At 36.4% G+C, this 13,079-nt stretch overlaps 1 protein-coding gene across 2 annotated transcripts in view; it reads left to right on the forward strand.

Moving 5' to 3' along the window:
* fus (epithelial splicing regulatory protein fusilli) overlaps positions 1-13,079 on the forward strand; it is a 91,259-nt gene that overhangs the window by 36,998 nt on the left and 41,182 nt on the right. For both annotated transcript variants that reach the window (XM_089241318.1, XM_089241319.1), the window contains exon 2: positions 50-193. In XM_089241318.1, coding sequence (XP_089097444.1) covers positions 50-193 — 144 coding nt within the window. The remainder of the gene's footprint in view (positions 1-49; positions 194-13,079) is intronic.

Consider the following 13,079-nt stretch of genomic DNA (forward strand, 5'->3'; position numbering starts at 1 on the left):
TATTAAAAAACAAGGCTGACTCCATTAATTTTTTTTTCTTGTCTTTCAGGTGGTGGCAGCACAGACACATACAGTGAAGCCGAGGGGTCTAGATGTCAACGAAAATTTATTATCAGAGACCTGCCGGAATGAAATGGGCCTCACGGAAGAGCAGGTCAAAAAAGGTCAACCTTTGGAATCCGTCATCGAACAGGTCCGTTCCTCTCTCTCTTTCGCCATTTATTATCGTACGCACTCCTTGCAATTACATACTATACAGGTCTACGAATATATATATATATGTGTATGGGCTTCTTTGTAAGTGCTTAAGCCGTGCGAGATCAAGGAGATAAGACAGGGGATAATAAATGCTTGACGTGGCGGAAGTAGAAATCATGGATAAGAATTAAGGATCGGTTGTTTTACTTTGACATTTCAGCAGTTTCATTCTCAAGCATGAGTGTTCCAGAGTTTTAATTAAGGTCAATGAAAAGTCACGCAGGTAATCAATCATTCATTTTACGGTGACAATAAATATTTCCGATACCACGTGATACCCGTAAATGAAGCACATGCAGATCTTGAAATTATAGACAAAATTCTTCCGCAATGTTCTTTGAAAATCACAAATATTTAAACTCAAATATTACGTATGTAATAGAGGCGGCCCCGCTTAATCGGGTGACGGATAAACTGACAACCCGCGTATGAAATCTTTTTGTAACCAAAATTTCTCCCATATAGACAATGTTAAAAGTTCCCCGCTTTTGTATCAGTAATTCCCGATCCGCAGAGAGCAACAGGCCTACAACAGTATACTGTCTATTCAATCATTGCACTTCATGCATAGTTAGAAAAATTGGTGGCAGATGGCAGCACTACACATAACAAACATTACACTGAAACCAACTTCACGAAAGGTTCTCAATGCGCACACACATTCCAGCATGTACCAATTCGTTAGAAGTTCCGCAGAGAGATATGGAAGAGGTGCATGTCTGGCTTAGTCGTAGTAGTGGTTCCCGATTAGGGGCCGTTCAAGTATTACGTAAGCAAAATTTTAGCCATTTTTGACCCCCTCCCCCCATGTCAGCAAAAGTCAGCAAACCGCTGACCACCACCCCCCCCCCCCCACTTGTCAGCAAAATTTCGTCATCAGCTCTGGCCCTCTGAATCCTAACTCATATTTTCATAAAGGGTGGTTGATGACATAAGCATTATCCAAACCCTCCCCCCATTAAAAGTCAGCAAATCGGAAACTCCCCCCCCCCCCCATCGATGATGACGTAATACTTGCACGGCCCCTTAGGGGTGCTTGGAAACCTAAGGGTCCACGACATTTTTACTAGAGATCCACGGCCCAATTGTAGAATTATAAAAAAAATTAATGCTACGTTGCAACGGTGGTAGACCGCAGTAGTAATTTTTTTATGCTTTGACAAAAATTGTACTCGTGGTGACATCTCTCGATAGAAGTATGAAACGTTGTTTTAGTTCTGATGCACACAGTCCAGTAGATAGAATTTTTATCGCTTCACATTTACTAGTACTGGATAGAATTGTCCGAGAACATTCTCGCTGATAGATGGCTGTAGTTTCTGCTGCTGTAATAGGGGACCCACGAGTAAAACGTATTTGGGGACATATCAACATGCTGCATATCAACAACTCCTCTTCCCTTAATCAAATATTGCGATTCATAGGACTGGACAACTGTAAATATATATTAACCACTTCATTTTTTATAGTATTTTATTATATTTCATTAAATGAAAGATTTTAGAAATCATGAGAAGTATGTTGCCAGTTAAAACTTGTGAAAAGCTTCGACTTGGGAGTCTCGTAGTGTCTAAGCTGTTTCCAGTCTATTTATAAATTATTATTTATTTATTTATTTATTTTTCTTTTCTGTTGAGCCCATAGAGGGCACTAACTTTTTCAATGAAAGTAAAAAATCCCATAAAATCTGCAGAAACAGCATAGTTTTACGCAATGTCTTGAAATTGAAAAAAATGATCACGAAAAGAAAGGATTCGAATTTGTGCAACAAACTGAAAGTTTTGGATGTAATTTTTAAAAAAATCAAACTGAAAGGCCTAAAGAGTGGAATTTCTCGAGCTTTCTTGAGCATTAAGGAAATTTTCGATGAAATTGAGAGAAGAATGGCGAAAGAACAGAAAGTTTGATCAGAAAAAATCTGAATAAAAAATCTAATTCCCACGTTGTCGCCCAAGCTGTAATTACAATGGTTTTATGCTGAGAGAGAGCAAAAAAAAAATGCATAAAACAACGTCATCATGATTAGGCAAAAAGCAGAGGAAATCGCAAAAGATTTTGAAAACTATGAAAACTTTTCTGCTTCAAAAAGACGATTATACAGATGGTAACAAAGGAACAATTTGATGTTTAAGAAATTGCAAACTATATGAGACATTTTACAAACTATACAAAATGTGTGAAACGGCAATTGAATCGAATACCCAGCTTAATCGTATATTATATTGTGGAACCGTTGATATCCGTTTAGGGGGGGGGGGGGAGCGACTGAACCTGTGTAATCTTAACATCTTTCAACGTATATTGGAGAATTATTCATTTCAATTTGTACGTCCGAAATAATTTGTGTAACATCTTTGAAAGCATTTTTCATCAGTTCTACTTAACCCTTTCAGAAACAAGCATTCATTTCTTGGAATTTTCAAAATGTTTTAGCATTTTTGATACTCAAAAAATGCATTAAAAGCATAAATATGTCAACGAATCTTTATTTTTTTAATATTTATATATATGTAGAAAAATGTACATTATGAAAATTTAATTTTTGTCGAAAATCACCAATAAAGTGGAACTTTACAAATATATATGCCAAGATGATGCAAGGTATATTCAGCTTCACGTACAATTTTTATGTATGTAATAAACCAAACTTTTCTCGGAGGCACTTTCCCCTGTGGAAGTCATCTTAAAAAACTCCTAATACTTCAACTTTAAGTGCTGCCCTCTGATGAAAGCTTCCAAAGTTCATGTTCACCGTATTTCCGACTCAAAGCTTACACGCTCCTTCGAGTCAGGGTTAAATCCCTGAGGTCAAGAGAAAATATTCTTCAGTGAGAAGAAGCAGTCCTCACATTTGTGGCACCAGGGTCTGAAAGGGTTTTAATTGGCATGAGTGAAAACTTCAGAATCTCGAATATCTGATGGAATGCGATAGCTCGTCCGATCTTAATATTTTACTACTAAACTTTTGTTCTCATCGATTTCGATAACTATTGTTTATTACTAGTAAGTGCAAATTGTCTCTTTCTATATAGGATGTTCGAGCTAACATTAACTAGAAGTAACAATTTGATAGAGTGAGAGAAAAACCCTTCAAGTACATTTTGAGGTTAATAAAGATCAATGTGAACACCTTTGGGGGCTCAACAGGGGTACGAACGGCACTCTTATCTCTTGCCAAAAGGTTAAAGAACATTTGAGGAGGATATTAAATTATCTGCTGCAGAGATACGCTGTTTCCAATCATGTGAGAGACAACATTTCTCTCAGTTCGTAAACGATGTCGAATACGTGTTTCACTGATTGAAATACAAGTTAGTTTGAGTACGCATTGAACCTCATGGGGTGGTGTCCACGTGCAACTACTACTGCTAAACCACATGCGCTCTTTTTTGAGAGAATTCAAATTTTCACTCCAACAGAAACGTTGTTCAGAGGAATCGACATGAAAAACGTGCCCATCCCTAAAAGCGTGAAAATAATAAGTATGAAGTAATTTCTATTAAATGTGCGTAGAATACTTGATATGAAATCGCAAAACCAAATCGACGTGAAACCACATGCTTATGATCAATATTTCACAATCCCTCAACATAGAAAGACATATTTATGATAAATCTCGCTTTGACACTAAATTCACAAACGCGAATCCGGTTCATTAGATTTATTGCATTTCTAAACATACAAATACCAAATGTCCATAAAGCTTTTGAAAAAAGCAAAATATTTTCAAGTGTAATAAGTATCTGGTTTCTTTGATGTTTGAATATAAATTTCAATTATTATTATTATTATTATTATTTTACAACGCGAGTGTCTGATCTTGCGGTCGAACACGGTCACGATACTGTCTGTAGAGAAACGAAAAGGTTTTATTACATAGCCAGACGCGTACACAATATCAGGTCCTTGCCCCTCAAAAAAAAAAATCCGGAAACGAAAATAAAAGTGTAGCCGTGAGAAAAGAAAAATAAATAAATAATGGAGAAATTTCTTCGGAACCCATACTTTGGAGATAACTCTAAAAAAAAAGAATAAGAATAAAAAAAAAATCCACCTTTTTCTTAAGTTCTATTGCTTATCTCGAAGATTTATTCAACTGATAATTTCCAGCTATGATTTTATGTAGCGGATTTTTTTTCCCTTTTCCCAAGTTATTTTCATTTCTTAGAATAAAAATAAAATAAAAAAAATAGACGAAAATATTTCGTCTTTTTTTTTTTAGGTGTTTTATATTGTTCTTTCTTTATCTTATCGTTTCATGCATGTAAGTTTATAACGTTGTATAAAATATATATCTTTTTTTAAGAGAATGTTGGAGCGCATTCTATATGTATATGAAATGCTAGAGAAAAAAATATTTTCGTGCTTTGCCTCAGCACATGCCTTTAAACGGTCCTTTAAAGCAATGCGTCTTTGAGCAATGCTTCAGCATAGCACATGGCATCCTCGAAGAATGTTTTAGCATAGCACATATCTTTCAACAGTGTTTCAGCATAGCACATATCTTTGAACAATGCTTCAGCATAGCACATATCTTTGAACAATGCTTCAGCATAGCACATGACATCCTCGAAGAATGTTTTAGCATAACACATATCTTTGAACAATGCTTCAGCATAGCACATATTTTTGAACAGTGCTTTAGCATAGCACATGCTTTGAACAATACTTTAGCATAGCGCACGTCTTTGAACAGTGTTATGGACGTTTCTGAATAGTTCTTTTATTTACTTTGTTTTTAAACCATGCTTTTGCTAAGCACTGCGTTTCATCATTGTTCCAATCAAGATTACTAACATTTTCCAACATGTTTTAGCTAATGAATTTTTCAATATGTTTTAGTTAAAATTCCTCGGTAATGTTTGAAATTAGAGGATTTTTAAAATGAAACGAAAAAAAAATTCAGTTACATATGATATTATGAAAGTTATTTTCAAAAAAAAATGTGTATGTTTGCTACATTAATGTAAATAAGAGGGAAAAAACTGAGTACATACTTATACATTTCACATTAGAATTTTTGATTTTGGCCAGCGAAAAAAAGCAAAAATTATTTGTAACTCGTTAGTTGTATTCTTTGGTAGAATGGAATTTTAAATATGGTGATTATTTCGGGGTCATTAATTCCAACATTGGAGTTAGGCCGAAGTAGAATGAAATCCTCGTTAACCAAATGATGACAAAAAGAAAAGAGATGACCCGTTCTCCTTCAATTACACAGAGATGGACTCGAGTCCACTTTCCGAAAGAAGTCGAGCGAGCATCTCAGTCAGCGGTCATCTGACAAACGAAACGGAATCCTAGATCGAGGGAAAAAACCTTGACCACCGGTAAAGTATTACCGAAATGTCATTTTTAAAATGTTGGATCCGGTTTTTAATTATGGGGTTTCAAACCCAGTTCCTGTGTCTGAGATCTCTCATGCCCCGGAGCGAATAACGGGGACTCGCTGCTTCAAAGTAGAAAAACAATAATATGCACAGTGGAACCTCGTTTATACGACGTTCAAGAAGCCGGCCCAAAACGTCTTATAAATGTCCAAGTCGCACAACTCTGAGAATTCTTTTAAAAAAATTATTCCCGCCACCGTGCCCTCAACAGACATACAAAATATCATAAAATTGGATATGTTAAACTGTATCTCCAACTCTGAAATTCCGGTTTAAAGAAATCATTTCATTCACGCTTGACGCGGGGGAGGGGGGTTGGGTCAAAAAAATTTTAATTTTAATTTTAAAATCGCATTCCGAATTGCTTAGAGCAGGGGTCTTCAACGCAATATAAGCTTTGGCTTTCATCAGAGGACAGCACTTAAAGTTGAACTCTTAGGAGGTTTTTAAGGTGGCTTCCAGGAGAAAGTGTCTCCGGGAAGAGTGTGATTTATTACATAAAAGTTAGGTATAAAATTCTGGAAAAAAATATATGTGGAGATGAATATACTTTGCATCATGTTGGCTGAAAAAATTTAATGAAGTGAATTATTTCTTCACAAAAGAACTTAAAATTCGAAAAAGTAAAGATTCACTGACATTTATGTATTTAGTGCATTTTTTTTTTTTTTTTTAGTATCAAAAAGGCAAAAACATTTTGAAAATTCCAAAAAATGAATGATCGGGTCTGAAAGGGTTAAGTTTTTCATTGGCAGACCTGTGCCCTCCAAATGCTTACAATTGGCATTTCCACCCTCTGAGGATAACGCTGAACACATTGGGAGGAAACAATTCTGAAAGGACACACTGTATGACCGTCTTTGAAGTAATTGACGCCAGTTTCTTTGGGGCTCTCGCCGCGTCTGCGTATTCTCAGAAACAAGCAATAAACAAAAGACTCAAGTGGTCGTCATCCAGCTAAACTGATCAGCAATTACCCTAAAATATATGCCTTCTGCGGTGACAATATGCAAGAACTGTTGCAGCAATGCGTCGTTTTCACTATCTACAAAAAATTGCGTGCATTTGATGAATATATATAAAGTGTTTTTTTTTTAAGATTCGGAGTTCGAGTCGAAGTGAAAACGTCAAATAATTGAGGCTCTTTTTACGTCGAATACATAAATTAATTCAACATTAAAATATATAAAAAACCAATTGCGACTGAAACCAGGCGTCGTAGAAATGCGAAAGTCGCATAACTGAGCGACGTATAAACGAGGTTCGACTGTAACAATAGTAAAAAGAAGAGTGACGGAACCCTTTTGTCCTTCTCTATGCGTTTTTAATGATATTCAACGATCAAACATTCGGATATTTTTTCCACGCCCACCGCTATAAACGGTTGTTTAAGCTCGACCTACTTTAAAAAGAAAAATGGTTAATCATGCAAAAGAGTCACACACAGGAGGCTACGTGCATCTCTTTATTATTTTAGTTTTTTCTTCGGAGGTCCGACGATTCGGCCCCGAACCACGGGGCAGACATCGCGGTTTTAATAGTACAACCTTTCATTCCTTTTTTGTTATTCGATTAAAGTCGAGGACAGACAGTATGTAAAGTAAAATGAATTCAAAAAGAAATATGGAGTGAAAACAATGAATGATAATGCGTTTGTGTTTAATATAACGGAAAATAATCGTAGGAAAGGTCGAGCTTTTTATTCGGGCTACTTCAAGGTAAATGGACGTCGTTTTGTGTTGAAGTCTGTGCGACAACCTTGTCAAGGATTCCGCCGCGACACTGATTTGGTTTTCAATGCAATTCGGTTCGACTGTATCTACTACGACTGCTACTTAACCGTACATACACCTCCAACACATTCCTCTGCGGAATTCCTAATGTATCGGTTGCATCAGGGATTCTCAACGCATTGCCCGCGGACCACATGTGGGCCCCTCGAAGATTTTGGAAGTTGTCCGTCGATGAAAACCCTTGTGTAGTTATATAATTTATAGAAATGCCAAAAAAAATGGAACTCAATGAAGAATTTCTAGTATTGGTGAAAGAAGTGGTGTCATAATTACTTTGAAAAAATTTCAGAATTGATGAGAGAGAAATTATTTTTGAATTAATGAGCAATAATTTCAGAATCGGAGTAAAAAGTTAATTCACAATCATGAAATAATATATAATAACATAATAATAATAACATAATTCACAATTAGTGAAATATATTTCCATAATTATTGAATAAAATATTTCCAGAATAAATGAAAAGTATTTTCAGAATTTAAAAGTATTTTCAGAATTTAAAAGTATTTTCAGAATTTAAAAGTATTTTCAGAATTTAAAAGTATTTTCAGAATTAAGAAATATTCATATTTAATGAAAAGATCATTTCAGAATCATTGAAAATTTATATTTACTGCAAAAAGAAAAAAAAATGAAATTTTCTACAATAAAATATTTGCGTCCCCCCCCCCCCCCCCAGTTTGACTCGAAGCCGTGGGCTCCACGGGCTCACCCGTTAAGACGCAACTACGTAAATTTAAATACCACCGTATGATTTGTTATATATGTATAACAGTTGCAGCCAAAAAAAAGTTATATATATATACATAAAACTTTTTTTGGGCTGTAAGAATGGCAACTTACCTTTGAAAATTTCTTGGCTGTATAATTGGCAACTTTACTTGCATTTCACAATTTCATTACGATAATTGGCGATATCTCCGTATGAATTCCGATTTCTCCCCGTAATTTTCATGAAGGAAATATAATCAGACTAGACATTTATTGAGTTGAGTGTATTGATGCTTCATACAGTTGTACCGGAACACCTTTTGCGGACCAGATAGCACCGAATTTCATGTACCCCTTGATAGGCTACATTTGGCCCGTGGGCTGGATGTTTTGCAACCCTGGTGTATGACGGGGTGAATAAATTCCATCTTTGCCAGATTGCCATGGCGATTAGAAAATCGATATTGTCACTTGAAATTTTCTAGAAGTGGTTCCTGAACTGCCATAAATTTCTAAATTGTAGTTTAAGGGAGTGACACAAATGTTTGTGATTTTATTACGCTGCGCCTTATAACATGGGGAAAAGTAAAAGAAAACGTTATTTATAGGACCACTGTTTGAGCAAAACACCAATGCTTGTCTCTAAAAAATTGGGCTGGCGCTCAAATATTTTTTTGATTTGTCAAGCCCTGTTGTATGCGATCGAATGCCATATTTGCATTTATTTTTCCCCTGAATAGCCCATAACCGTTATTTATTATCTCCTGTCTAAGTTTCTCTAGTCCTAAAGACATTAATTTAGAAAAAAATTAGTTATGCTGTGTCACAGATAAGGCCGCAATTTTTAATGTGAATAAGTTTTTTGTGCCTTGAATCGCGTGTTAGGTAATCGGCTTTGTCTTTCGAATAGCTAACAAACGCTACCAATGTCGTAAAAAAAAGCCGGAAAAAAACTGTTACGAATCAGGGCAGCGGGACTGATGCACAGACGGGAAGAGATATTAGAACCCGAGTGGGACATTGAATGCACCTTTGCAATGTGCATCTGACGATACCACTGTCAGGGCCGGTTCTGAACATTTTTAAAGTGTAAGCGAATATCATTTTGGTGATAAAAAATCACCCCTTCCTCTTCAGTTAGCGCCCTAAAAAATCGGGCCCCTTCAGTTGGTGCCTCCTGCAGCCGCATATTTCACAGAATTCAAGTTCCGGCTCTGACCATTTTTTTTTACTTGCGTTGCGTGCTTTTTGAGATATAGCGTAAACAATTTGTTACGAATCAGGGCCGCGGGTCTGATACCCAGACGGGAAGAGATATTGAAACCGGAGTGATATCATTGGGTGCACCTTTGCTGTGTGCATCTGACGACACCATTGCTTTTGACGTGCGTTGCGTACTTTTCAAGACGTAGCGGAAAACATGTTGTTACGAATCAGGGCCGCCGGCCTGATCCCAGACGGGAAGGGATATTGAAACCGGAGTGATATCATTAGGTGCTGCACCTTTGCCATGTGCATCTGACGACACCATTGCTTTTGACTTACGTTTGGTACTTCCTGAGATATATGAGCGTTTAGAGAATTTCTTCAACCAACTTTTCGCGAATGCTCCCAATATCGTCAGCCGATTTAAAAGACGCATTCACGTCAAAAAAAAAAAAAAAAAATCCAAAAGTGTGCACATGACATTAAAAAAAAAGAAAGGAAAATGACGATGAAATAAAAAAGTGGAAGAAATGAAATGAAAATGGGGGGGGGGGGGGATGTGTGGTGCCTCAACAGCAGCAGTAGCCACACAGACAAGTCGAGCGAGCGAAGGTCGAACACAAAGAGGTTGCCGACCTTTGGTATTTCGTAACCGCCCCTCCGGTCCTGAACCTGTTCCCCAATTGCTCATTATCTCCAGACATTGGGGCTATACGGTACATGATTGCTAAACCCTTAATTAGCTAGTTCGGATTAAAGTACAGAGAACGAATCTGGACTAAAGAAAAATGTCAACGCAATTCGAAATGAGAAAAAAAGTCTTGTTTTCTCTGCCTTTTATTTCGAATATTGTTCTCGTCATTAAAGTTCAGTCTTTTGGTGGTCGACGTGATCATTGAAACGAAAAAGCTCGTGTCAATAAGAAATGATGAAAATCTTAAATAATAACAATGTCTTTTTTTTTTTGATAGAGCGTTGAGAAAGAAACTACAGGCATGGGGTTTAAAAAAAAATGTTTTTGATTTTAGGCAGATTTTTAAGCAGGCAGGGCAATTATGGAAGTTCCATTGGGAAAAAGCAATTATGTTATAAAAATTTAAATTGAGGTGCCGATTGACTCTCTGGTTCAAAATCGGGTAATTAACGTATAAGAATATAAATACCAGCGGCAGCTTAAGGGGCCAAGGGACGTTCAAAATGAAAAAATATATATATCTTCAATGTTTTTCAGCTAATGTGTTTTAAAACGGCCAAAAACATATATGCTCAATCCATTACCCGCGGACCTAATGCGGCCCATGACTTCAAACCTAATTCAGTGAAGATTATTCAAAATAAATATTTTTCCCCCTATTGAATAGAGAATGAAACCCTCTTAAACCGAAACCAAAAAAAAAAAAGAAAAAAATTTTTAGAGCAGGTAAAGAGTTAATCATTAAGGCCGGAATAAATGCATTGGACATCTTTGCACCGATGAGCTCGTGTAATCTGGAAATTGGTTCAGATATGAGCCATTAACCAAGTAAACATGAAGAATCGATTCGATCTCACACAATTAAGCGAAGTAAAACTCCTATGATTAATATTTCCGCAATTGTTCTTCGCATGAATCCAGTATGTAAATGTTGTTTGTTCTGCCTTTTTCATATCTCGTACACATTCTCATTTACATATTTTTCCACGCAGAATAGCCAATTCATTAAATTTAAACTATGAATAAATATAGGAATTAAGCAGAAAATTAAATAACGTAATCAGACTCAGTTATAACGACACCTTTGTTGTAACATCAAGAATTGTCTTTCCGGGCTAATCCCATGTAGAATAATGTTAATGAACCTCGCTTATAATTTCTTTGAAAATGCTGCGAACTCGAATATAACGACACATTTTTCGTCGTTTTATGGCGTTTTTTGATACCTAAAGATGGGGGGGGGGGAAGAGTATGAAATTCGGTGATCTGACATGTTTCTAATTAAAATGACCCGCATACGGGATATTGTTGTATTTTTCCTGTAATTTCGCATTTTTCAACTTTTTCCCATTGCAAAAATGTCCCGTTTTCCCCTGTATTTTGGACGAGACTTACTTTAGTTATTAATCTTTACTAGAATCAAAGATGAAGGTATTTGCATATAATTTATAAATTGCGTAAAAATGAATATGACTGTAAATATTCATCTCGCTCATTTGACATGTAAATTCGCCCCCCCCCCCCTACGTGAAATACATTTTATAAATCACTGCCTGTATTTTGTAGTACTGTCTTTCTCGCCAAGAGTCATTCGTTAGGCACGTGTTTTGCGATATCTCTGACAGTTGGTAATATTTTTTGACGAGAATTGGTGCTATATCTCATATTTACATAGCTGCCAACTTTTGAAAATGAAAATTCGGGAGATTTTCGCGCAAACCCGTATTTTATGCTAAAACCACTCCCTAATAAATACAATAGGGATTTCCCAAACATAAAAGTTAAAGCGTAGGGAATAAAATCCTTACTCAAAAACTGAAGTCAAATTAAAATAGGGATTTTACACACATGGAAGTTAAACCCTTAGGAATAAAATTCCTACGCAAAAAACAAGTGAAATTGGAGGCCAAAACTTTAATGATATAAAAATAAATATTGTGTTCAATCAGAAACGCTGTGAACAAACATTCTGCGCGAATGACCCCAAAATCATCGGAAGATGAAGGAAAACACCGTCAATTTTTGAAGAACACTGACTTTTTGTAACGCTTGCTTGATGGGTTTTTTTTCCATTTCACGAGTGATGATGGCAGTCTTTCCATGACCGATGTTTATGTCCTCCGTAACACAACTTGTACAAAAAGGAAAAGTCGGCCCTCTTCTGGAACGTTTGATGAAAGGAAATTCATCGGAATAAGTATCTTTAAAATTGATTAAATATGTTTTTGCTTATCAGTATTCATGCTTTGTTATATCGCACCTACGTAACATCAACAAAAGAAATTTTGACCATATACGCGTCACTAGAATCTTCGATTATTATCCAGGACTATTGGCTGCTAAGCCATTTCCCTGCAGGATAAGACAAGCAACTTTCTTGTTACCATCAGAGGGTTTGTAAAACTTCCTTAAAAAGGGAATTTCCCCATTTACGACGTGTGACGTCATTTCGAAAGGGAAAAAAAGAGGCTTCATGCCCCACAAGAAATTTCTTAGGGATTGTTTTCATAAGCGAGGATTTTTTTTTAATGAAGTAGGGAATGTTTAGGGACAATTAGGGATTTTTGTGATTTTCGTAAAAATTCGGGAGATTTAAGAACTTTCCGGGAGGTCGAGCGATGAAGTTAAAATTCGGGAGATTCCCGAAAAATTCGGGAGACTTGGCAGCTATGTATTTAGGACCCCAATATACCGTTTTCTCTCGATCGAATATGGTGGTCACTCTAATCATAATGAAGTAACAGCTTCTTGCACGGCATTTGATTCCATCTGATTACATTTTTCGTCAGAAAAAGATCTCGAAAACAGCAACCTCGGGTGTAACGACAAAAATTCACGGAGTTTTCGTTGTCGTTATAACCAAGTTTGGTATGTGGTATAAAGCAGGGGTTCTTAACCTTTTTCAGCGTGACCCAAAGCCAACAACAAGACTAGCGTCGTGACCCATGGGACTACTTACTTTCAGAAATTGATGAAACCAGTGAAGCAATAGGTGCATTTATATCCGGGCTGTAAGTGAATTTGTA

The sequence above is a fragment of the Pholcus phalangioides genome, unplaced genomic scaffold (genome assembly GCF_987345545.1).
Source record: "Pholcus phalangioides strain wild (caught in Gottingen) unplaced genomic scaffold, Ppha-v1.0 ptg000013l_1, whole genome shotgun sequence".
Lineage (NCBI taxonomy): Eukaryota > Metazoa > Arthropoda > Arachnida > Araneae > Pholcidae > Pholcus > Pholcus phalangioides.